At 40.8% G+C, this 18621-nt stretch overlaps 1 protein-coding gene across 4 annotated transcripts in view; it reads left to right on the forward strand.

The window, feature by feature from the left end:
- The window catches only part of STX8 (syntaxin 8), a 248746-nt gene that overhangs the window by 34769 nt on the left and 195356 nt on the right, over positions 1-18621 (forward strand). For all 4 annotated transcript variants that reach the window (XM_079726072.1, XM_079726069.1, XM_079726070.1 and 1 more), the window contains one exon: positions 11463-11587. In XM_079726072.1, the coding sequence (XP_079582198.1) occupies positions 11463-11587 (125 nt within the window). The remainder of the gene's footprint in view (positions 1-11462; positions 11588-18621) is intronic.

Here is an 18621-nt window from a genome sequence, read left to right on the forward strand (position 1 = left end):
AAAGCATAGTCTGTCCATGAGCTCGCAGCAGCAACCTGGTAATTCCTCTCCTGGGAAGGTCTTGAAAGCTGGACAACAAAGACATACCAAATTAAAACAAACTTAAAAGATGCTATTTATAATAGTATTTTAAAAACAGGAGATATGTAGGAATAAGTCAAATAAAAGAAGTATGAAACCTCTATACTAAAAACTATAAAGCATTTAGAGAAAGGAAGGAAAACCTAATAGAGGGATAAGCATGTTCACAGATTAGGAAGAGTCAGTACTGGAAAGATGTTAGTTCTCTTAAAATTGATCTGTAGATTCAGAGCAAACCCGTTTAGATTCCCCAGCCGGTTTTGTTTTTTGTTTGTCCCTTAAGCTGATTCTAAGGTATATATGGTAATTTTGAAGAGCCAAGGCAATTTTGAAGAACAAAAGTTTTGAACACTCACGTGATCATTTATCAAGACTTAACCGTAAAGCTACAGTGTGGTATTGGCTCAAGGACAGGCCAATAAACCAGTGGATCAAAATAGTCCAGAAACAGCCCTCCATACACATGTTGTCACTTGATTTATGACAGGTGACACTGCAGTGCAGTGGAGAAAAGATCTTTTCAATAAATAGTGTTAGGTCAGCTGAATGTCCACATGGAAAAAAAAACAAATCTTAGCCTCTACAGTCAACCCTCCATGAAAATCAATTCCAGAACGATTGTAGACCTAAATGTGAAAGGTAAAATAAAACTTTAAGAAAACATAGGAAGATATCTTTATGACCTTGGGAATAGGCAAAGGTTTCTTAAACAGAACACAAAGACTGAATGTGAAGGAAACGCATGGTAAGTTGGATTTCATTAAAATAAGAAATTCTGTGTATCAAAAGATACCACAGAGAGAGTGAAAGCCAAGCCATAGAATGGGAATCTAGATTTGCAGTGAATATATCTGACACATAAGTCATATCTGGAATATATAAAGAGCCCCCATAAATCAAGAAAAAAAACTCTTTAGGGAAAAAATAGGCAGACAGCTTGACTTTGTACTTGACAAAAGAGGATGTCCAGTGGCTGAACACATGAAAAGGTGTTCAGCCTCTCCAGTCATCAGGAAATTGCAAACTAAAACCATGCTATCGTACCATTACGCCTTCCAGATTGGCTAAAATTAAAATTACAGACGTTTCAGGAGTTACTAAGATGTGGAGCCACTGGAGTTCTCATGTCCTGCTGGAGGGACCATCATTTTACAACCACTCTGGAAAACTCTCTGAAAACTGAACTGTACTAAACTCTCTGAAAACTGAACTGTACTAAGGACATGTACATGTTTATAGCATCCTTCTAAATAGTCCCACCTGGAATCAGCCACTGAACACCAACACTAGTGGATAAATACATGATGGCGTATTTTATACAGTGATCCTAATGAGAGGAAACGATCTACAGCCACACACCACACACTGGATGCATCTCACAAACACAACACTGAGGGAAATAAGCCAGGCAGAAGCGTGTGCAAACACAACACTGAGTGAAATAAGCCAGGCAGAAGCTTGCGTACTATATAGATTCCATTCCTATAAAGGCAGACCTTGTATATGGTGTTATCAATAATGAAAGTGGTTCCCTTTGGGGGAAGTAGTGACCAGAAGGGGGCATGGGAGGTCCTGGGGTTCTGCTTATGCTCCGTTTCTTATCCTGGGTAGTGATTAACTGTGGGTGTTCCCTTTGTGAATTCTTTGAGCTCTACGCTTCGGTTTCTTTGTCTATATGTTCTACTTGAATTTCAAAATTCGTAAATACACATGTATACACACTTATGTAATACATATGTATATATACTTATAAGTATACTTACATATACATGTATACTTACAATGTATAACATAATGTATACTTACATTATATATATGCTTAGTGTGTATATTACATATGTATGTGTATGTATACATATATAGCCATGTATACTTATGTATAAGTATACATGCATATATACACTGAGACGCATACATATCCATCCATACGTGTGTGTGTATGTATGTATGCACACACATACATAGCTATGTGTTGAACAGGCCACAAGATGGAGATGTAAGTCAATAGAAGGGGAGACATACTCAGACCTTCCCAGTTTCTAGATTTTTAAAAGTTAGTGTTCTCCTCCCTTGAGAGTGAGGAGATGAAGGGTTGATCACTTGGACTGTCCAACTTTGGAGGAGGAATCGCTTACCTTTCAGTTCTCTCTCATCTTTTCCCCCCTCCTGTGTGTCACCGCAAACCCATTTGTCATGTTTAAACTTCCTCCTCAGGGCCTCTCTGTAGACTTTGCCCCATCCATCTGCAAGCTGCTTATTCTTGTTTCTTTCCCCCTCTTTCATCTTCCTTCCTTGACTTTTCCTGTCACGTCTTTCTCTTCCATGGCTCTTTTCCCCCTGGAAAAAGATGTTTGGTTTTGGCATTTCTTGGTTTTAGTTTCTGCTTCCCATTCTTAATTTTGAAAGAGAGGAACCCTTGTCAGTGCTGCCTCTGATAGTCTTCACTGAAGTGGTCTTTACTTTTGTGGGTCTTTGCTGCCTTATCAGCTCTCCTTCCCTGGTTCTCCCACCCTATGGGGAAATGACTCATCTTCTATTGGATTTAAAACAAATTATCTACATGATACACACTCATTATAACAAGTCAGTCTACACTGAGGCATGACCCAAAGTTAATACCCTCTCCCCCGTCCTTCCCTCCAGTGTCATTCTCCTGATGGAACCTGTGTTAACCTCCCCACATTTATATCTGCTTGTACAAATATTTACAAGTGTAGTTACATGACTATGTATTTTCCTATTTTGTGAAAAAAAGAATTTTACATATTACTCTGTAATTTAGTGTTTTTCATTTAAATTTGGGCATTCCTCCAACAAAAATATATTTAACAAAATTCTCTTCAGTAGCTGCATTTATTTCACAATAGAAATAGGCAGTCACTTTTCCAGCCACTCCCCATTTGATGAATATTGGGTGGTTTAGTTTTTTGCCATTACAAACAATGATGTGGTAAATATCCATGAAGAATGTGGCTTCTACCTCCATAGGACAGATTCCCCTAAGTGGGTTTATTGGGACAAAAGGTATGGGTGTTCAAAATGTAACAGGTTCTGCCATGTCTGTTTCTTAAAAGTTATAGTGCTGTATGTTTCCTCTGACAGTATATGGGAGAACCCATTTCCCTACACCGTAGATGTCGGCGGGTGTTACAGAACTGGTTGGGTTATGCTGATCTGATGGGTGAGAAATGGTATCTTGTTTTGAATTGCAGTCCTTAACTACTGGTACAGTTGTGACTTTTGATGGGGAAAATAAAAAGATTTCCTACTTCTGCATGATTACTTTTATTATTTGATTTTTGGCTGCGTTGGGTCTTCATTTGCTGGGTGTGGGCTTTCTCTAGTTGCGGCGGGTGGGGGCTGCTCTTCTTTGTGGTGCGGTGGCTTCTCATTGCAGAGCACGGGCTCTAGATGCATGGGTTTCAGTAGTTGCGGTGCACAGGCTCAGTAGTGTGGCTCGCGGGCTTAGTTGCTCCGCAGCATGTGGGATCTTCCCGGACCAGGGCTCGAACCCGTGTCCCCTGCATTGGCGGGCAGATGCTTAACAACTGCACCACCAGGGAAGTCCTCATGCATTACTTTTAAATGATAAAACTCACTTGGGAATTGAAAAAGGAAGCAAATTCCTGGCAGTGAATAAGCAGGAAGAAGAAGAGGATTTACCTATACACACTGTATTGTAAGTTATGTTGATTTATTTTTTATAAAGCCTATGTAATACTTTCCAACTTGTGCTTCTTATAAGTGAAAATTGTAAAGAAACTGAAGAAAAAAAGGATTTTCTTGTCTATTAAGAAAAGAGGGACTTCCCTCGTGGCACAGTGGTTAAGAATCCACCTGCCAATGCTGGGGACACAGGTTCGAGCCCTGGTCCGGGAAGATCCCACATGCTGCAGGGCAGCTAAGCCTGTGCGCCACAACTACTGAGCCTCTGCTCTAGAGACCGTGAACCACAACTACTGAGCCTGTGCTCTAGAGCCCGTGAACCACAACTACTGAGCCTCTGCTCTAGAGCCCGTGAACCACAACTACTGAGCCTGTGCTTTAGAGCCCACCAGCCACAACTACTGAAGCCTGTGTTCCACAACAAGAGAAGCCACCGCAATGAGAAGCCTGCGCACCACAACCAAGAGCAGGCCCCGCTCACTGCAACGAGAGAAAGCCTGTGCGCAGCAATGAAGACCTAATGCAGCAAAAAATAAAATAAAATAATTTTTTTTAAAAAGCTTTGTTTCTCCCTCCCCCTCTTCTGTATTTGCCAGGCACTTTCATACAGATTATTTTATTTGACCGTCATAATAATCTTCAAGGTAAGCAGAGAGGGATTACTTTTTTGGTTTACAGATGAGGAAACTGTCATTGTGCCCAGGGTGGGTTAATGGCAGAAGGAGAACTAGAACTCAGCTCCTTGACCTTGGCTATGGGTTTTGTTTCTCGGGCCTCCCTTTCTCTGAATTTTGGTCCCTTGCAGGGACCCTCCTCATCTGCTCCTTCTCACTAGCTTTGAGTACTTTGTCCTCCTGTTCACTTCACTTAGTAGAATGTAGCCAAGGATGGCTAACTTTGCACACGTAATTCAGTGGATGGAGCAAAGGGTTTACAGTTAGAAAACCTGGGAGTGAATCTTGACTCCATTTCGTTTTCTGTAAAATGAAAATAATCATGACTCCTCAAAATATTGTGAAGTTCGGATGAGATAAATATTTGTGAAGGTGTATATTTATGCTTTTGTGAAGTGGTCTATAAACATTCCAGAGCACTTGCTGTCACTGATCTTAGCAGAGGGGAATTCAGAGGTGACACGTCTTTTTATCCTGCTCAACACAATTGGAGAACAGTCCGTGATGGTTTATAAGTATGTGCTAAATGCTGTGGCCTGGGCCATAAATGGTCCAGGAGATTGGAAAAGGGAGAGATCCATGTGAGGTGGAGGAAGTTGAGAAGAACTGGGTGGAACGAGACTTGAGATCGCCCTTGTAGAGCGAGTAGGGTTTGTACCGCTTACGGTTTCCCTCGTTCTTTAACCCTCCTCTTTCCAGACCTGTAATTTCCATACCCATGTGTGTATTGGTGGTGCCTGGCTGGTTGCATAAAAATCACCTGAGGGAGACTACAGATTTCTGGGCCTTGGCTCCAGAGGGAGAGGATGCCATGGTTATTATGAATTTGAGTTTTTGGATATGAACTAGATTAATTGATAAGAAACAAGGTTATTGAGGTGGAAATGATGACTGTATAGGCGGTGCTTGGCTTTTGTGCATCTTGAGCATATATACATTATTCGTTCACACCCTTCAACAGTCTCAATGCCAAATTTGGATTTTTGTACATCAGCTGACAAATATAAAATTCTACTAGCATAGAATTTTTAACACTTTAGAGCATTGTAGTGTTTAATTCTACTCCCTTCCAGCCAATAACTTCATTTTACTGGACTTGCATCTTTGTCCAGAGAACAGTGTTAATTTGCACAATTAATTGACTATTTTAGTGCCTTGTATCTTTAAATGAGTGAGAATGGAAATAAATATAAAGGGGAAAACAGGTTGAGGCAAAGATGGAAATCACTGGGCACGCCTAATGCCTAAATGCAAATTGTGAGCCTCATTGGGTTCTCATTGGATTTATCATTTAAGTGTGTTTGGTCATGCAGAACAAAGTGAAAGAAGATGTAGAACATTTGTTATTGAAATGAGTGTCGAAAAGGCACAACAGAAACTCCCTTGTAATATGTAAGCATATTGCTGACTTTCACTCTTTCTGCTTCTAAATGTGTTTTCAAGACTCCACTGTGTAATAAAGTAAGGAGCTACTTGTAATAAATGGTAATTATTGGATTGCTTAACATTTATTTTGTACTTGAACTTTAATCGCTAACCAGCAGATGGCGCTCAATCACCAGACATCTGGCAGAGCAGCTAATTCATCTTTCACTTAGAAATTCTTAGGTTTCTATACACCAAGGTCGTAATATATAGCACAGAAAACTATACTTAGTATCCTGTGATAAACGATAATGGAAACATAAAAAGTCTACATGTGTATAACAGTCACTTTGCTGTACGGCAGAGATTAGCACAACATCAACTATACGTCAATTTAAAAAATAGTCAAGGGCTTTCCTGGTGGTGCAGTGGTTGAGGGTCCGCCTGCCGATACAGCGGACACGGGTTCGTGCCCTGGTCTGGGAAGATCCCACATGCCGCGGAGCGGCTGGGCCTGTGAGCCATGGCCGCTGAGCCTGCGCGTCTGGAGCCTGCGCTCCGCAACGGGAGAGACCACAGCAGTAAGAGGCCCACGTACCGAAAAAAAAAAAAAAAAAAGACAAAACCTAAGAATTCTGTGATTGTCCTGTCCTCCTTCGACTTTTCAGGTACCACGACAGTGACATTAAGGTAAAAGTAAAGAATTGTTCCCTTTGGTTTTATTTGCTTGATTTTTAGATTGCCTGGATGACTCGAGAATAGCACACAGAGGTTTCTCAAATTCAGGTCAGAGGCCAAAATAATGACTTCTGATGGCCTTTCCACCCCCCCCCCCCCCCCATTTGTGTTCTTCTGTGAACTGTTTTGTTAAGTTTTAATGTTACATTTAAAACTTCTTACTGGTAACCTTTAGCCAGCAGTGAATAGGGAGAAAAATGAGAGTAGTTTACAATTAAAAAATTATTTGCTTGTGGTAGATTTTAAAGATGCTGTTGTGAGACTTGCCTTGGATGACATGTAAGTAAGAGATTTTCCTTGCTTGAGGTCTTACTGTTCTGGACTAATACTAATTAGTCTAAACAAATTGAATAATCTTTATTCAATTAGTTAACAACAACAACCAAAAATTTGAGTACTTTGCAAAAGGCACAGTGTTAGGCATTTATTGTCCCTGGAGTACCAGCTCCCTGAGGTCAGGTACTTGTCTCTCGTTCTCTTCCAAGTCCCTAGATTCATGCTGGCACATAGAAGGGACTCAGTAAGTGTGTGTAGGGAGGATGGTTGGATGAATAGGTGGATGGGATACAAAAACAGAATTGGACAGAGTACTGGACTTAAAGAAGTTAGCTGTCTAGTAAATATGGCCACAAGTAGCCACAAATCCATAGCTTATGATCTTGACAGCACTTTTACTTTGGGGTTGTTACGGGAGTTATGTCGAAATTTGAGAAAATCCCAAAAGGAAATAAAACATTTCCCTAAGTTGTGTCAATTCTCCAAGTCACCCAGTTTGGAAATCTTTATCCTCTGTCTCCATTCTACTCACCAGCACTTGTGGAGCTTTCCTTTGAATTGCTCGGTGAATTGTCCCTTCCCTGCCATTCCATCTTGTCATTTCCCTCATCCAGACCCCCATCCCCTTCTGCCTAAATTGCACTAGCCTTCTGGTCTACCTCCCTGACTGCGGCCTCTCCTCAGTGTAAGCCAGCCTGGATATTGTTGCCAGATTTAGCCTTTAAAGAATGTATGTCAAAGGAAACTATTTATGATTGAAATTTGAGCCTCTGTGCATCTTTATATTCATGGAAAGAAACTAGCTGAGAAAGCTTTGAGAAAGGAATCACCCTTTCAGACCATAGTAGCATTTTCACACCTACAGGCAAGTCTAGTTACAAAGCTCTGTAGACTCGATTCAACTCACTGACACCCTGGAAACATCATCTCTAGTCCTGACTGCAAACCTCTCTGTGGCCTGTGAATACTCAAACACTGATGTTTTTTCAGACAAAACAAACATTTTATGGTCACTTTGACATCTTTTGGAAATGCTAAGAAAAGCTGCTTCTTGGAATTCACTGCTTTTTCATTTCTATATTGGGTTGATAAGAACACCCTCCCTGTGAACTCTAACAAGTTTCAACTACATTTGTCAGCAGAAAAACATGGATTAACTGCAACCCCCCCATATTGTCATAATTTAATAATGTGTATCACTTTCTTTTGGGGATAAAAATGATATATTTTTAGTGTCAGAAGGAACTAAAACTTTTTGGTAAAATCTTTTTAAGACAGATATCTAACCTGTTTAGTAATGTGGCATTTATTTGATAAGTTCCATTTATTAGATAAGTTCCATCTTGAAAATATGGGTAAAAATGATGGATTTATTTTTTAAAACATTTCAAGTCTACCCTAACCTCAGAAGCATAGTATTTAGCATTTCCTTTCTTTAACTGACTTTTCAAAGGAGAAACACTCCTTCATTGTCCTTCCAAAAGTGGGCTTGAGCTGCAAGGTGTTTTAGTGACAGAATTCCCGTTCAAGTTAAAATTCTCTCCCATCTGCTTGAACAACGTCAGTCTTTGCTGCTAAACTCTTGAAGGCAGGTAGCAGTTAAGATTTCTTTTGCCTTTTTTTTTTAATCTCAAGATAAATGTTAAATACTCCTCTCATTTTGTCTCTCGCTTAAAAAGCTCAGTGGTTTTCTTAGTTCTGTTTCATAAACATGTACTGAATGCTTCTCCAGCATACTCAGAGGAACTGTCTTTCTGGTCCTAGGGATATAAACATGACTGTCATGTGGCCTCTTTCCTTCCAGAGCTCATAATTTAGGAAGGGAGACAGATGAGTAAATAACTAACTACAATCCTGCTTGATAAATGCCACGTTGGAGGTTTTGCACGAAGTGCCATGAGAGCACCAGGAGTGATTGATTTAAGGGAAGAGGGGGGTGGGGACGGGAATCAGGAAAGACTAAACAGCAGAAGTGACATTTGAGTTGAGCCTTAGGGGATGAATAGAATTTTGCCAGATGGACAAAGGGGTGTGGGGGTGGGGACCCTCCAGACTCATACAAAAACATGAGAGTGTGAAAGTTTGTGCCTTTGTCTGAGATGTGGTAAGTCTTAAGGCTGGAGGAAGAGTAGGGTATGGAAGGGGGTGTCAGGAGATAACGTTGCAGAGATCACTGGGGCCATGTTGTAAAGCTTAAGTTTGACCTGTAGCTTCTAGGGGGTCGTGACAGTTTTAATATAGGGGAGATCTCTGTTCTAGAAAGATCGTTCTGGCAGCAGAGTGTTAGGTGATTTGAATCGGGGTGGCTGGGAACAAGGAGACCGGTTGGAGGCTAAGAGCATCTTCTACATGAGAGATGAGGAGGTTCTGAGCTGAGGCAGCACCAGCGGGGATGGAAATGGCGCATGGGCTTGAGAACCAGCTCCAAGGGAGGTCTTGGGAATTGATGAGATGTGGCCGGGGGTGGAGGTGAGGGGGAATGACTTGTGAATACAGTGATGCCGCTAGAGAGGATAGGAGAAGAAACAGCTTATGAGGTGAAAGTAGTGAATTTGATTTTGGGTGTGTTGAATTTGGAGTGGAGTTCCCAAATGGAGAGTCCTAAAGGAAAATCAATCCATAAATGTAGATAGAAGAGCCTGTAGGGAGATGGTGTGGGTAGAGAAATTGAAAGTCAGGAATTTTTTTCAATCAGGATGAGGGGTGGGAGGACCTGCCTCGCCTGGATTGTGATGTGTGGGGTTTCTTTTTAACTATTTGTATGCCATTCCTCCCCCACCGTCAGATTTCTGATAGTGCCCTGCCAGGGTGGGAGCCCCCAGGTAAGAATCCACCACCATGATGACTCAAGAGAATGTGGCCTGTTTCATTTGTATTGGGGCGTAAAAATGGTCTAAGCACTGCTAGCATCTGTCCTTACAGCCTGAAACCACAGATAAAATTGCCCAGGGAGAGACAGTATAGCAAGAAAAGAAGATCTAAATAGAACCCCTGAGGCACACTTCTATTTAAAGGGCAGATGGAAGAAGAGGTACCTGCAAGTTACAGAGAAGGACCTGCCCGTGGGAGAGAGTGGCGTGGAAGGAGCTGAGGGAGGAGGGCTTTCCTGGATACTGGAAGAAGGTCAGCAGTGGCCACTGAGGCCTGGAGGACAGGTGAAGTGAGAACTGGGACGAGGTTTTGGTTGAGAAAAGTCTCAGCAGAGTGATGGGGTAGAAGTTGGATCACGGGGGCTGAAGAGTGAACCCCGAGGGCCAAGAAGTAGAGCTGGTGAGCACGGTCCGTTCTTTTTTTTTTTTTTTAAATATTTGGCTGCTTTGCGTCTTTGTTGCTGCTCATGGGCTTTCTCTAGTTGTGGCGAGCGGGGGCTACTTTTCGTTGCGGTGAGTGGGCTTCTCATTGAGGTGGCTTCTCTTGTTGTGGAGCACGGGCTCTAGGCACACCGGCTTCAGTAGTTGTGGCTTGTGGGCTCTAGAGCGCAGGCTCAGTAGTTGTGGCGCACGGGCTTAGGTGCTCTGCGGCATGTGGGATCCTCCCGGACCAGGGCTCGAACCTGTGTCCCCTGCATTGGCAGGTGGATTCTTAACCACTGTGCCACCAGGAAAGTCCCCCATTACCATCATTTTAAAAAGAATCCTATGAGTCATACTATAAAGTGAGTGGCTGTTCCCATCTGGGTAGAAATGGTCAGATATCATTTCATCCACAAGATGGTCCTCACAGTTTGGACAGAATGCGGGCAGGTGGAGGCAGGAGAGGAGATACCTGGAGTGAGAAGGATCCTGTAAACATGGGACTGAGGCCAGAAGTGTGTGTTCTGTGTTCCTTGGCCAGCAAGGAGCCCAATATGTCTGGTGCAGAAGGAGCGTATGGGTTATGAGAGGGAGTCAAGATTAAGATAATTCAGAATTTATGTTATAAATGCTACGCTATATTCATAGAATTGGTTTTGAAACCCTGCATGTGTTTCTATCTGAGCAGCCGAAATACCCTCTAACAAGAAAGTCAGTGATCATTTTTTTTTTTTTTCGGTATGCGGGCCTCTCACTGTTGTGGCCTCTCCCGTTGCGGAGCACAGGCTCCGGACGCGCAGGCTCAGCGGCCATGGCTCACGGGCCCAGCCGCTCCACGGCATGTGGGATCTTCCCGGACCGGGGCATGAACCCGTGTCCCCTGCATCGGCAGGCGGACTCTCAACCACTGTGCCACCAGGGAAGCCCAGTGGTCATTTTTAATGTTATAACCTGTAGTGGCAACATTATATCTTCTCGAGAAATAATATTTGTGCCTTTGGTGCCACCTGTGAGACAGACTTTGTCCTAATAGAAAGGCCACTTCCATTTGGCCTTGTGTTTTGAAATTTAAGACCTTCATTTATGATTATTGACTCAGATGTCTCATGGAGGATTAGTAAAACTATTATGCGCTGCCACAGTCTCCTTTACAGGCTGTAATTCTCCTGGGGACCAGGCTTGGGCCTTATTCATCTGCGTATCTCTTCCAGCACTGAACACAGTTGCTGGCATAAACTAAGCATGCAATAAATTGGAGTCGAATTGAATTTTCCAAGCAGGCGAGGCTAGCTCCCTCTGCACTCGTGGGAGTGATTTGCAGCAGAGCTATATTTTTCGAGTTATGTAACGCCTTTAATCTTGTTCTCAGGTCCAGCCTGATGACTGGAGGGGCCAAGCGAGGAGTACCCAACCCTTGGCTCTTCGAGGAGCCGGAGGAGACCAGAGGCTTGGGTTTTGATGAAATCCGGGAACAGCAGCAGAAAATTATCCAAGGTACTAAATACCCCAAGAGCGTGGGCTCATAAACATTGTCAGATTTTTTACCATAGCCTTGGGTATTCCTTATACCCACTGAAAATCGGAGGTAAAACTGTTGGTCTTTGAGAGCTCTTGGCGCTTTTGTGCCTCAGGATACCTGAAGATTAGACAAACACTGTTGTCTATCCAGGTAGCTCATGGAAGTAGGGATTCTCTCCTGGGAGAGGGACAGAGCAGTTCTGAGTCTGATCAGTCCAGGTGACTCTGAGGCATGTGCCCCCTCCCTGTTCTCCACGATTGGGGATCATTCTCCAAAGAAAAAGACTCCATTTTTTTTCATATATAAGTCAATTTGTTTTTTACTTTATTTTTTATTGAAGTATCATTGCTTTACAATGTTGTTAGTTTCTGCTGTACAAAGAAGTGATTTTGGCTTTTACCTTCAAGTTCATCTTGCCCAGTGGCTTTTAAAACTGCTAATTTCTTCTCTGTTAATTTCAGAAGTATTGCATATTTGTTTTACAAAGTTCAAACAATATAGGGATATATAAAATGAAAAGCTGTATCGTTTCTCCGATCTCAAACTGTAAACAGATTAACAATATATTTCCTCAGGCTTTGTTTCTATACATAAATACTGTATATTCAGTATAAGCACACACATATTTTACATAAATGAGATCATATAGATAATTCCACAGCTTTTTAAAAAATGTAATATGTGTGATAGACATTTTTCATGTCAGTGTTACAGATGTTCTACTTTTTTAAAAACAGCGTTATGGAGGTGTGGTTGACATCGTAAATAGCACATATGTAAAGTGTATGCTTTAGTAAGCTTTGATACGTGTATACACTTGTGAAACCATCAGTACAATCCAAATAATAAACATAATCATTACTCCTGACAGTTTTCTTCATGTCTCTTTGTAAATCTTACTGTTGTCCCTCCCACATCCCCAGATAGCTGCTGATCTGCTTTCTGTTGCTATAAATTAGTTATTTTTGTGTATAAATGGATTCATACAGTATGTGCTCTTTTGTTGGGGGGTTGGGGTCTGGCCTCTATCTCAGTGTAACTATTTTAAGGTTCATCCACGTTGTTCCATGGATTAGTATTTCACTCTCTTACATTACAGAATAGTATTCCCTTGCATAAATTGACCACAATCTGCATATCCATTCACCTGTTGATGCGTATTTTGTATTATACAAATAAAACTGCCATGAACATTCATGTGCAAGTCTTTGTATGGACATACATTTTCACTTTTCTTAGGTAAATAGCGGTGGAATGACTGAGGCGTATGTTTAACTTTTACGGGCCTCTCGCTGTTGTGGCCTCTCCCCTTGCGGAGCACAGGCTCCGGAAGCACAGGCTCAGCGGCCATGGCTCACGGGCCCAGCCGCTCCGCGGCATGTGGGATCTTCCCGGACCGGGGCACGAACTTGTGTCCCCTGCATCGGCAGGCGGACTCTCAACCACTGCGCCACCAGGGAAGCCCTAACTTTTTTTTTTTAAACATCTTTATTGGAATATAAGTGCTTTACAATCGTGTGTTAGTCTCTGCTTTATAACAAAGTGAATCAGCTATACATATACATATATCCCCATTATGTTTAACTTTTAAAGAAACTGCCAGACTCATTTCAAAAGTGGTTGTACAATTTTACATCGCCACCAGAAGAATTTATGTCCCAGTTGCTTCAGGTCCTCACCAAAGAGTGTTACAGAAAGTCTTTTTAATTTGAGACATTCAAGTAGGTGTGTAGTTGCATTTCATCGTGGTTTTTTTTTTTTTTTTTTTTAAAGATGTTGGGGGCAGGAGTTAGTAATTTATTTATTTATTTTTGCTGTGTTGGGTCTTTTGTTTCTGTGCGAGGGCTTTCTCTAGTTGTGGCAAGCGGGGGCCACTCTTCATTGCGGTGCACGGGCCTCTCACTATTGCGGCCTCTCTTGTTGCGGAGCACAGGCTCCAGACGCGCAGGCTCAGTAGTTGTGGCTCACGGGCCTAGTTGCTCCGCAGCATGTGGGATCCTCCCAGACCAGAGTTCGAACCCGTGTCCCCTGCATTGGCAGACGGATTCTCAACCACTGTGCCACCAGGGAAGCCCCATCGCGGTTTTAATATGTATTTCCCCAATGACTGAATCTTTGCATGTGCTTATTTGTCATCAGCGTGTTTTCTTCAATGAAGTATGTGTTCAAATTGTTTACCTAATTTTTTTTTTTTTTTTTTTGCGGTACGCGGGCCTCTCACTGTTGTGGCCTCTCCCGCTGCGGAGCACAGGCTCCGGACGTGCAGGCTCAGCGGCCATGGCTCACGGGCCCAGCCGCTCCGCGGCATGTGGGATCTTCCCGGACTGGGGCACGAACCCGTGTCCCCTGCATCGGCAGGCGGACTCTCAACCACTGCGCCGCCAGGGAAGCCCCTGTTTACCTATTTTTAATTGGGTTCTTTTATTATTGAGTTTTAAGAATTTAAAAAAAATATCCTTTTATATGTTTGTCAGATATTTATGTTTTAGAAATATTTTCTCCCCATCTGTGGCTTATATTTTTGGTTTTCTTAATGTCCTTTAGAGAGCAGAGGTTCTTAATTTTAATGAAGTCCAATTAGAAATCTTTGACTACCTAAAGCCACAAAGATTTAGTGCCTTTTTTTCCTAGGAATTTTATAGTTTTAGGTTTTACAATAGGTGTATGGTCTACTTTGAATTGGTTTTTTTTTTAATGTAGCAAGATGAAATGCATTTCTTTTTTTTCATTTGCATATCTATTTGTTCCAGCACCATTTGAAAGAAAAGAGTATCCTTTCTCTACTGAATTACTTTACTGTTCTTGGAAATCAATTGACCGTATATGGTGTGGGCCTATTTCTGGACTTTCCATTCTGTTCCATTTGTCCATTTGTTTACCTTTACATCAGTGCTACACTGTCTCCATTATTGTACCTTTGCCACAAGTCTTTAAGTCAGGTAGTATAAGTCCTCCAACTTTGTTCTTTTTCAAAATGTGACTGGCAATTCTAGATCTTTTGCATTTCCATATGAGTTTCAGAATCTGCTTTCAATTTCTACAAAAAAGCCTCGTGGGCTTTTGATTGGGATTACATTGCATCTTTAATTTGGGGAGAATTGACATCTTAACAGTATTGAGTCTTCTGACCCATGAATATGGTATATCTCTCCATTTATTTAGTCCTTTAATTTTTATCAGCAGTGCTTTGTAGTTTTCACTGTACATCTTATACATCTTTTATCAGATTTATCCGTAAGTAATTCATATTTTTTTGTTCTCTTATTAATGGCATTTATAAATTTCTACTTCTGATTGTGGCTAGTATATAAAAATACAATTGATTTTTGTATACTGACCTTGGATCATGCATCCTTGCTAATAAACTCACTAATTTATTAATAGCTTTTGGGTAGAATCTATAGGATTTTCTATACAAATGGTCAATGCCATTTGTGGATAAAGATAGTTCTACTTTTTTAAAAAGACTTTTTTTTAAGAGCGGTTTTAAGTACACAGCAAAATTTAGAGGAAGGTACAGAGAGTTCCCATATAACCCCTTTCCCCACACATACATAGTCTTCCTCCATTATCAACCACCAGAATGGTATATTTGTTATGATTAATTAACCTACATTGATATTCTAATCGCCCAAAGTCCATAGTTTATCTTAGGGTTCACTGTTGGTGTTGTGCATTCTATGGTTTGGACAAATATAAAATGACATATCCTTCATTACAATATCAGAGTATTTCCACTTCCTTAAAAATCTTCTGTGCCCTGCCTGTTTATCTCTCCCTCCTCCCTCAACCCTTGGCAACCTCTGATCTTTTTACCATCTCCACTGTTTTGCCTTTTCCAGAATATCAGTAGTTGGAATAATACAGTATGTAGACTTCAGATTGGCTTCTTTCACTTAGTAGTATGTGTTTAAGGTTCCTCCATGCCTTTTCAAGGCTTGATAGCTAACTTCTTTTTAGCACTGAATGATATTCCACTCTCCACTTGTACCAAGTTTGTTTATCCATTCACCTTCTGAAAGACATCTTGATTGTTTCCATATTTGGGCAATTATGAAAAAGCTGCTATAAACATCTGTGTGCAGGTTCTTGTGTACATGTAGTTTACCAACTCTTTGGATAAATACCAAGGAATGCAATTGCTAGATCACATGGTAAGAATGTTTAGTTTTGTAGGAAACCACCAAATTGCCTTCGAAAGTGATTGTACCACTTTAAATCCCCATCAGTGATGAATTGAGAGTTCCTATTGCTCTGCATCCTTGTCAGCATTTGATGTTGTCAGTTTCCAGGGTTTGGTCATTCTAATAGATGTGTTAGTGTTATCTCTTGCTTTAATTTGCATTTCCCTCATGACTTATGTTGTGGAGCATCTTTTCATATGCTTATTTGCCGTCTGTATGTTGTCTTTGGTGAGGTATCTGTTAAGACCTTTGGTCCATTAAGAGTTCTTTGTATATTTTAGGTAACAGTCCTTTATTAGATGTTTCTTGCAAATATTTTCTCCCAGTCTGTGACTTGTCCTCTCATTTCCTTGATAGTATCTTTCACAGAGCAGGAGATTTTAATTTTAATGGAGTCCAGCTTATCAATTATTTCTTTCATGGATTGTACCTTTGGTTTTGTATCTAAAAGTCATTGCCAGACTTCTCGTTTCCTGTTCTGCCTGTAAGGACCTTGGAAGTCACCACTCCTTGCTAACAATCAGTAATATAATAAGCTGAACAGACTGAAAAAGCCAACAACTCTTCTTGGATCTATAAGAGGAAGACACAGGGCAAATCACTTCCTGCAAGATTGGAGAGACAGGAGGATACAGGTAGTCACAGCTTACTGGAGCAGAGACTTCTGAGCAGAAACCAGTGTGGGAACCAGCTGGGTAGGAAGATCTGAACTGTAACTGATGAGTTGCTGGAGGCTCAGTGTGGACAAATCTGAGAATTAAAAACTCCAGGGGACCCAGTCATAGTGGGATCCTCACAATTGTGTGAGATTCACCTCTAGGAGCTCTACCAGGTTCTCACAGTAAATACCAGAGAAAAATCCCCTCCTGTTTCTGGTGGAGAGAGGGGAAAAGGAACCTTTTTGGAATATGCCAGAGCACTCTGTTCTTCTTAACAAGGTTTCATCCTCAGGAGAAACTACTTAACCAGGACCTAACTTGCTAAATTACATCAGTCTAACTGACCTGGGGGAAAGGAAATGCCTAACTCTAGCCCACTAGCCATCCTGTCCCACCTAAGTGGCAAGGGGAGGAAAAAACTTTGAAACCCTTGTGACGTTCAGAGCCCAGAGACATAGACTCACTAAAGACTAGGACCTAATGATAGGACTTTAGAACATTCCCTTAACACCCACACTTTACCACCATCTTTTACTAAAGGTCTTTTTACAGCAGTTCATTTTACCACATACATCCTGTCTAATAAGAAAAAATTACAAGGCACACCAAAAGGCAAAAAAACATAAGTTGAGGAGACAGAGCAAGCATCAGATCCAGACATGTCAGGGATGTTGGAATTATCAGACCAGGAATTTAAAACAATCATTAACATGCTCAGGATTCTAATAGATATAGTAGATAGCATTGAAGAACAGATGGGCAATGGAAGCAGAGAGAAGGAGCCAAAAAGAAATGCTAGAGGTCAGAAACACTGTAACAGAAATGAAGAATGCCTTTGATGGCCTTATTAGTAGACTAGACATGGCTGAGGAAAGAATCTCTGAACTTGAGAATATCTCAATAGAAACCTCAAAAAGTGAAAAGCAATAAGAACAAAGATTGATATAAAACAGAACAAAATATCCAAGGACATTGGGACAACTGCAAAAGGTGTAGCAGATGTGTAATGGGAATACCAGAAGGAGAAGAGAGAAAAAAAACAGAAAAAATATTTGAAACAATGGCTGAGAATTTCCCGCATGTTAATGGCAGACACCAAACCACAGTTAGGAAGCTCAGAACACCAAGCAGGATAAATACCAAAACAGTTACACCTAGGCATGTCATTTTCAAAGTACAGAAAATCACAAAGATAAAAAAAAAAAAAATCCAAAAGAATCTAGAAGTAAAACAACACAAAACAAACAAAAAAGAACCCCTCACTTCTAGAAGAACAAATGTAAAGATGACATCTGACTTCTCAGAAACCATGCAAGCAAGAAGAAAGTGGAGTGCAATCTTTAAAGTGTTGCCAAAAAAACCCCCTCCAAAACAATCTTACCAATCTAGAATTCTGTACCTTGTGAAATTATCCCTCAAAACTGAAGGAGAAATACTTTCTTAGACAAATGAAAATTGAGGAAATTTGCCAGTAGACCTGCCTTGTAAAAATGGTTTAAAGGTTATTTAGAGAGAAGGAAAATAATATAGATTAGAAACTTTCTACATAAAAGAGCATGAAGAAGGAATGACGTGATAAGAAAAAAGTCATTGCCATACTCAAGGTCATCTAGGTTCTCTCCTATGTGATCTTCTAGTAATTTTATAGCTTTGTTTTACATTTAGATTTATGATTATTTTGAATTTTTGTCAAGAATGTAGGGTCTAGATTCATTTTTTCACATGTGAATGTCCAGTTGTTCCAGCAACATTTGTTGAAAGACTGTCTTTACTTTGTTGTATTTTCTTTGCTGTTTTATCAAAGATTGTTGACTGTATTTATAAGGGTCTGTTTCTTGGCTCTCTGTTCCATTGACTAGTACCACACTGTTTTGATTACTATAGCTTTATAGTAAATCTTGAAGTCGAGTAGTGTCAGTCTTCTAACTTTGTTTTTTTCCTTCAATATTGTGTAAGCTCTTCTGGGTCTTTTGCATCTCCATATAAATTTTAGGATCAGTTTGTTAATATCCACAAAATAACTTGCTGGGATTTTGATTGAAATTGTGTTGAGTCTATAGATCAAGTTGGGAAGAACTGATACCTTGACAATGTTGAGTCTTTCTATGAATATGGAATATTTCTCCATTTATCTAGTTCTTCTTTGCTTCCATTCATCAGTTTTGT

Source organism: Hyperoodon ampullatus (genome assembly GCF_949752795.1).
Source record: "Hyperoodon ampullatus genome assembly, chromosome: 19".
In the NCBI taxonomy this organism is placed as follows: domain Eukaryota; kingdom Metazoa; phylum Chordata; class Mammalia; order Artiodactyla; family Ziphiidae; genus Hyperoodon; species Hyperoodon ampullatus.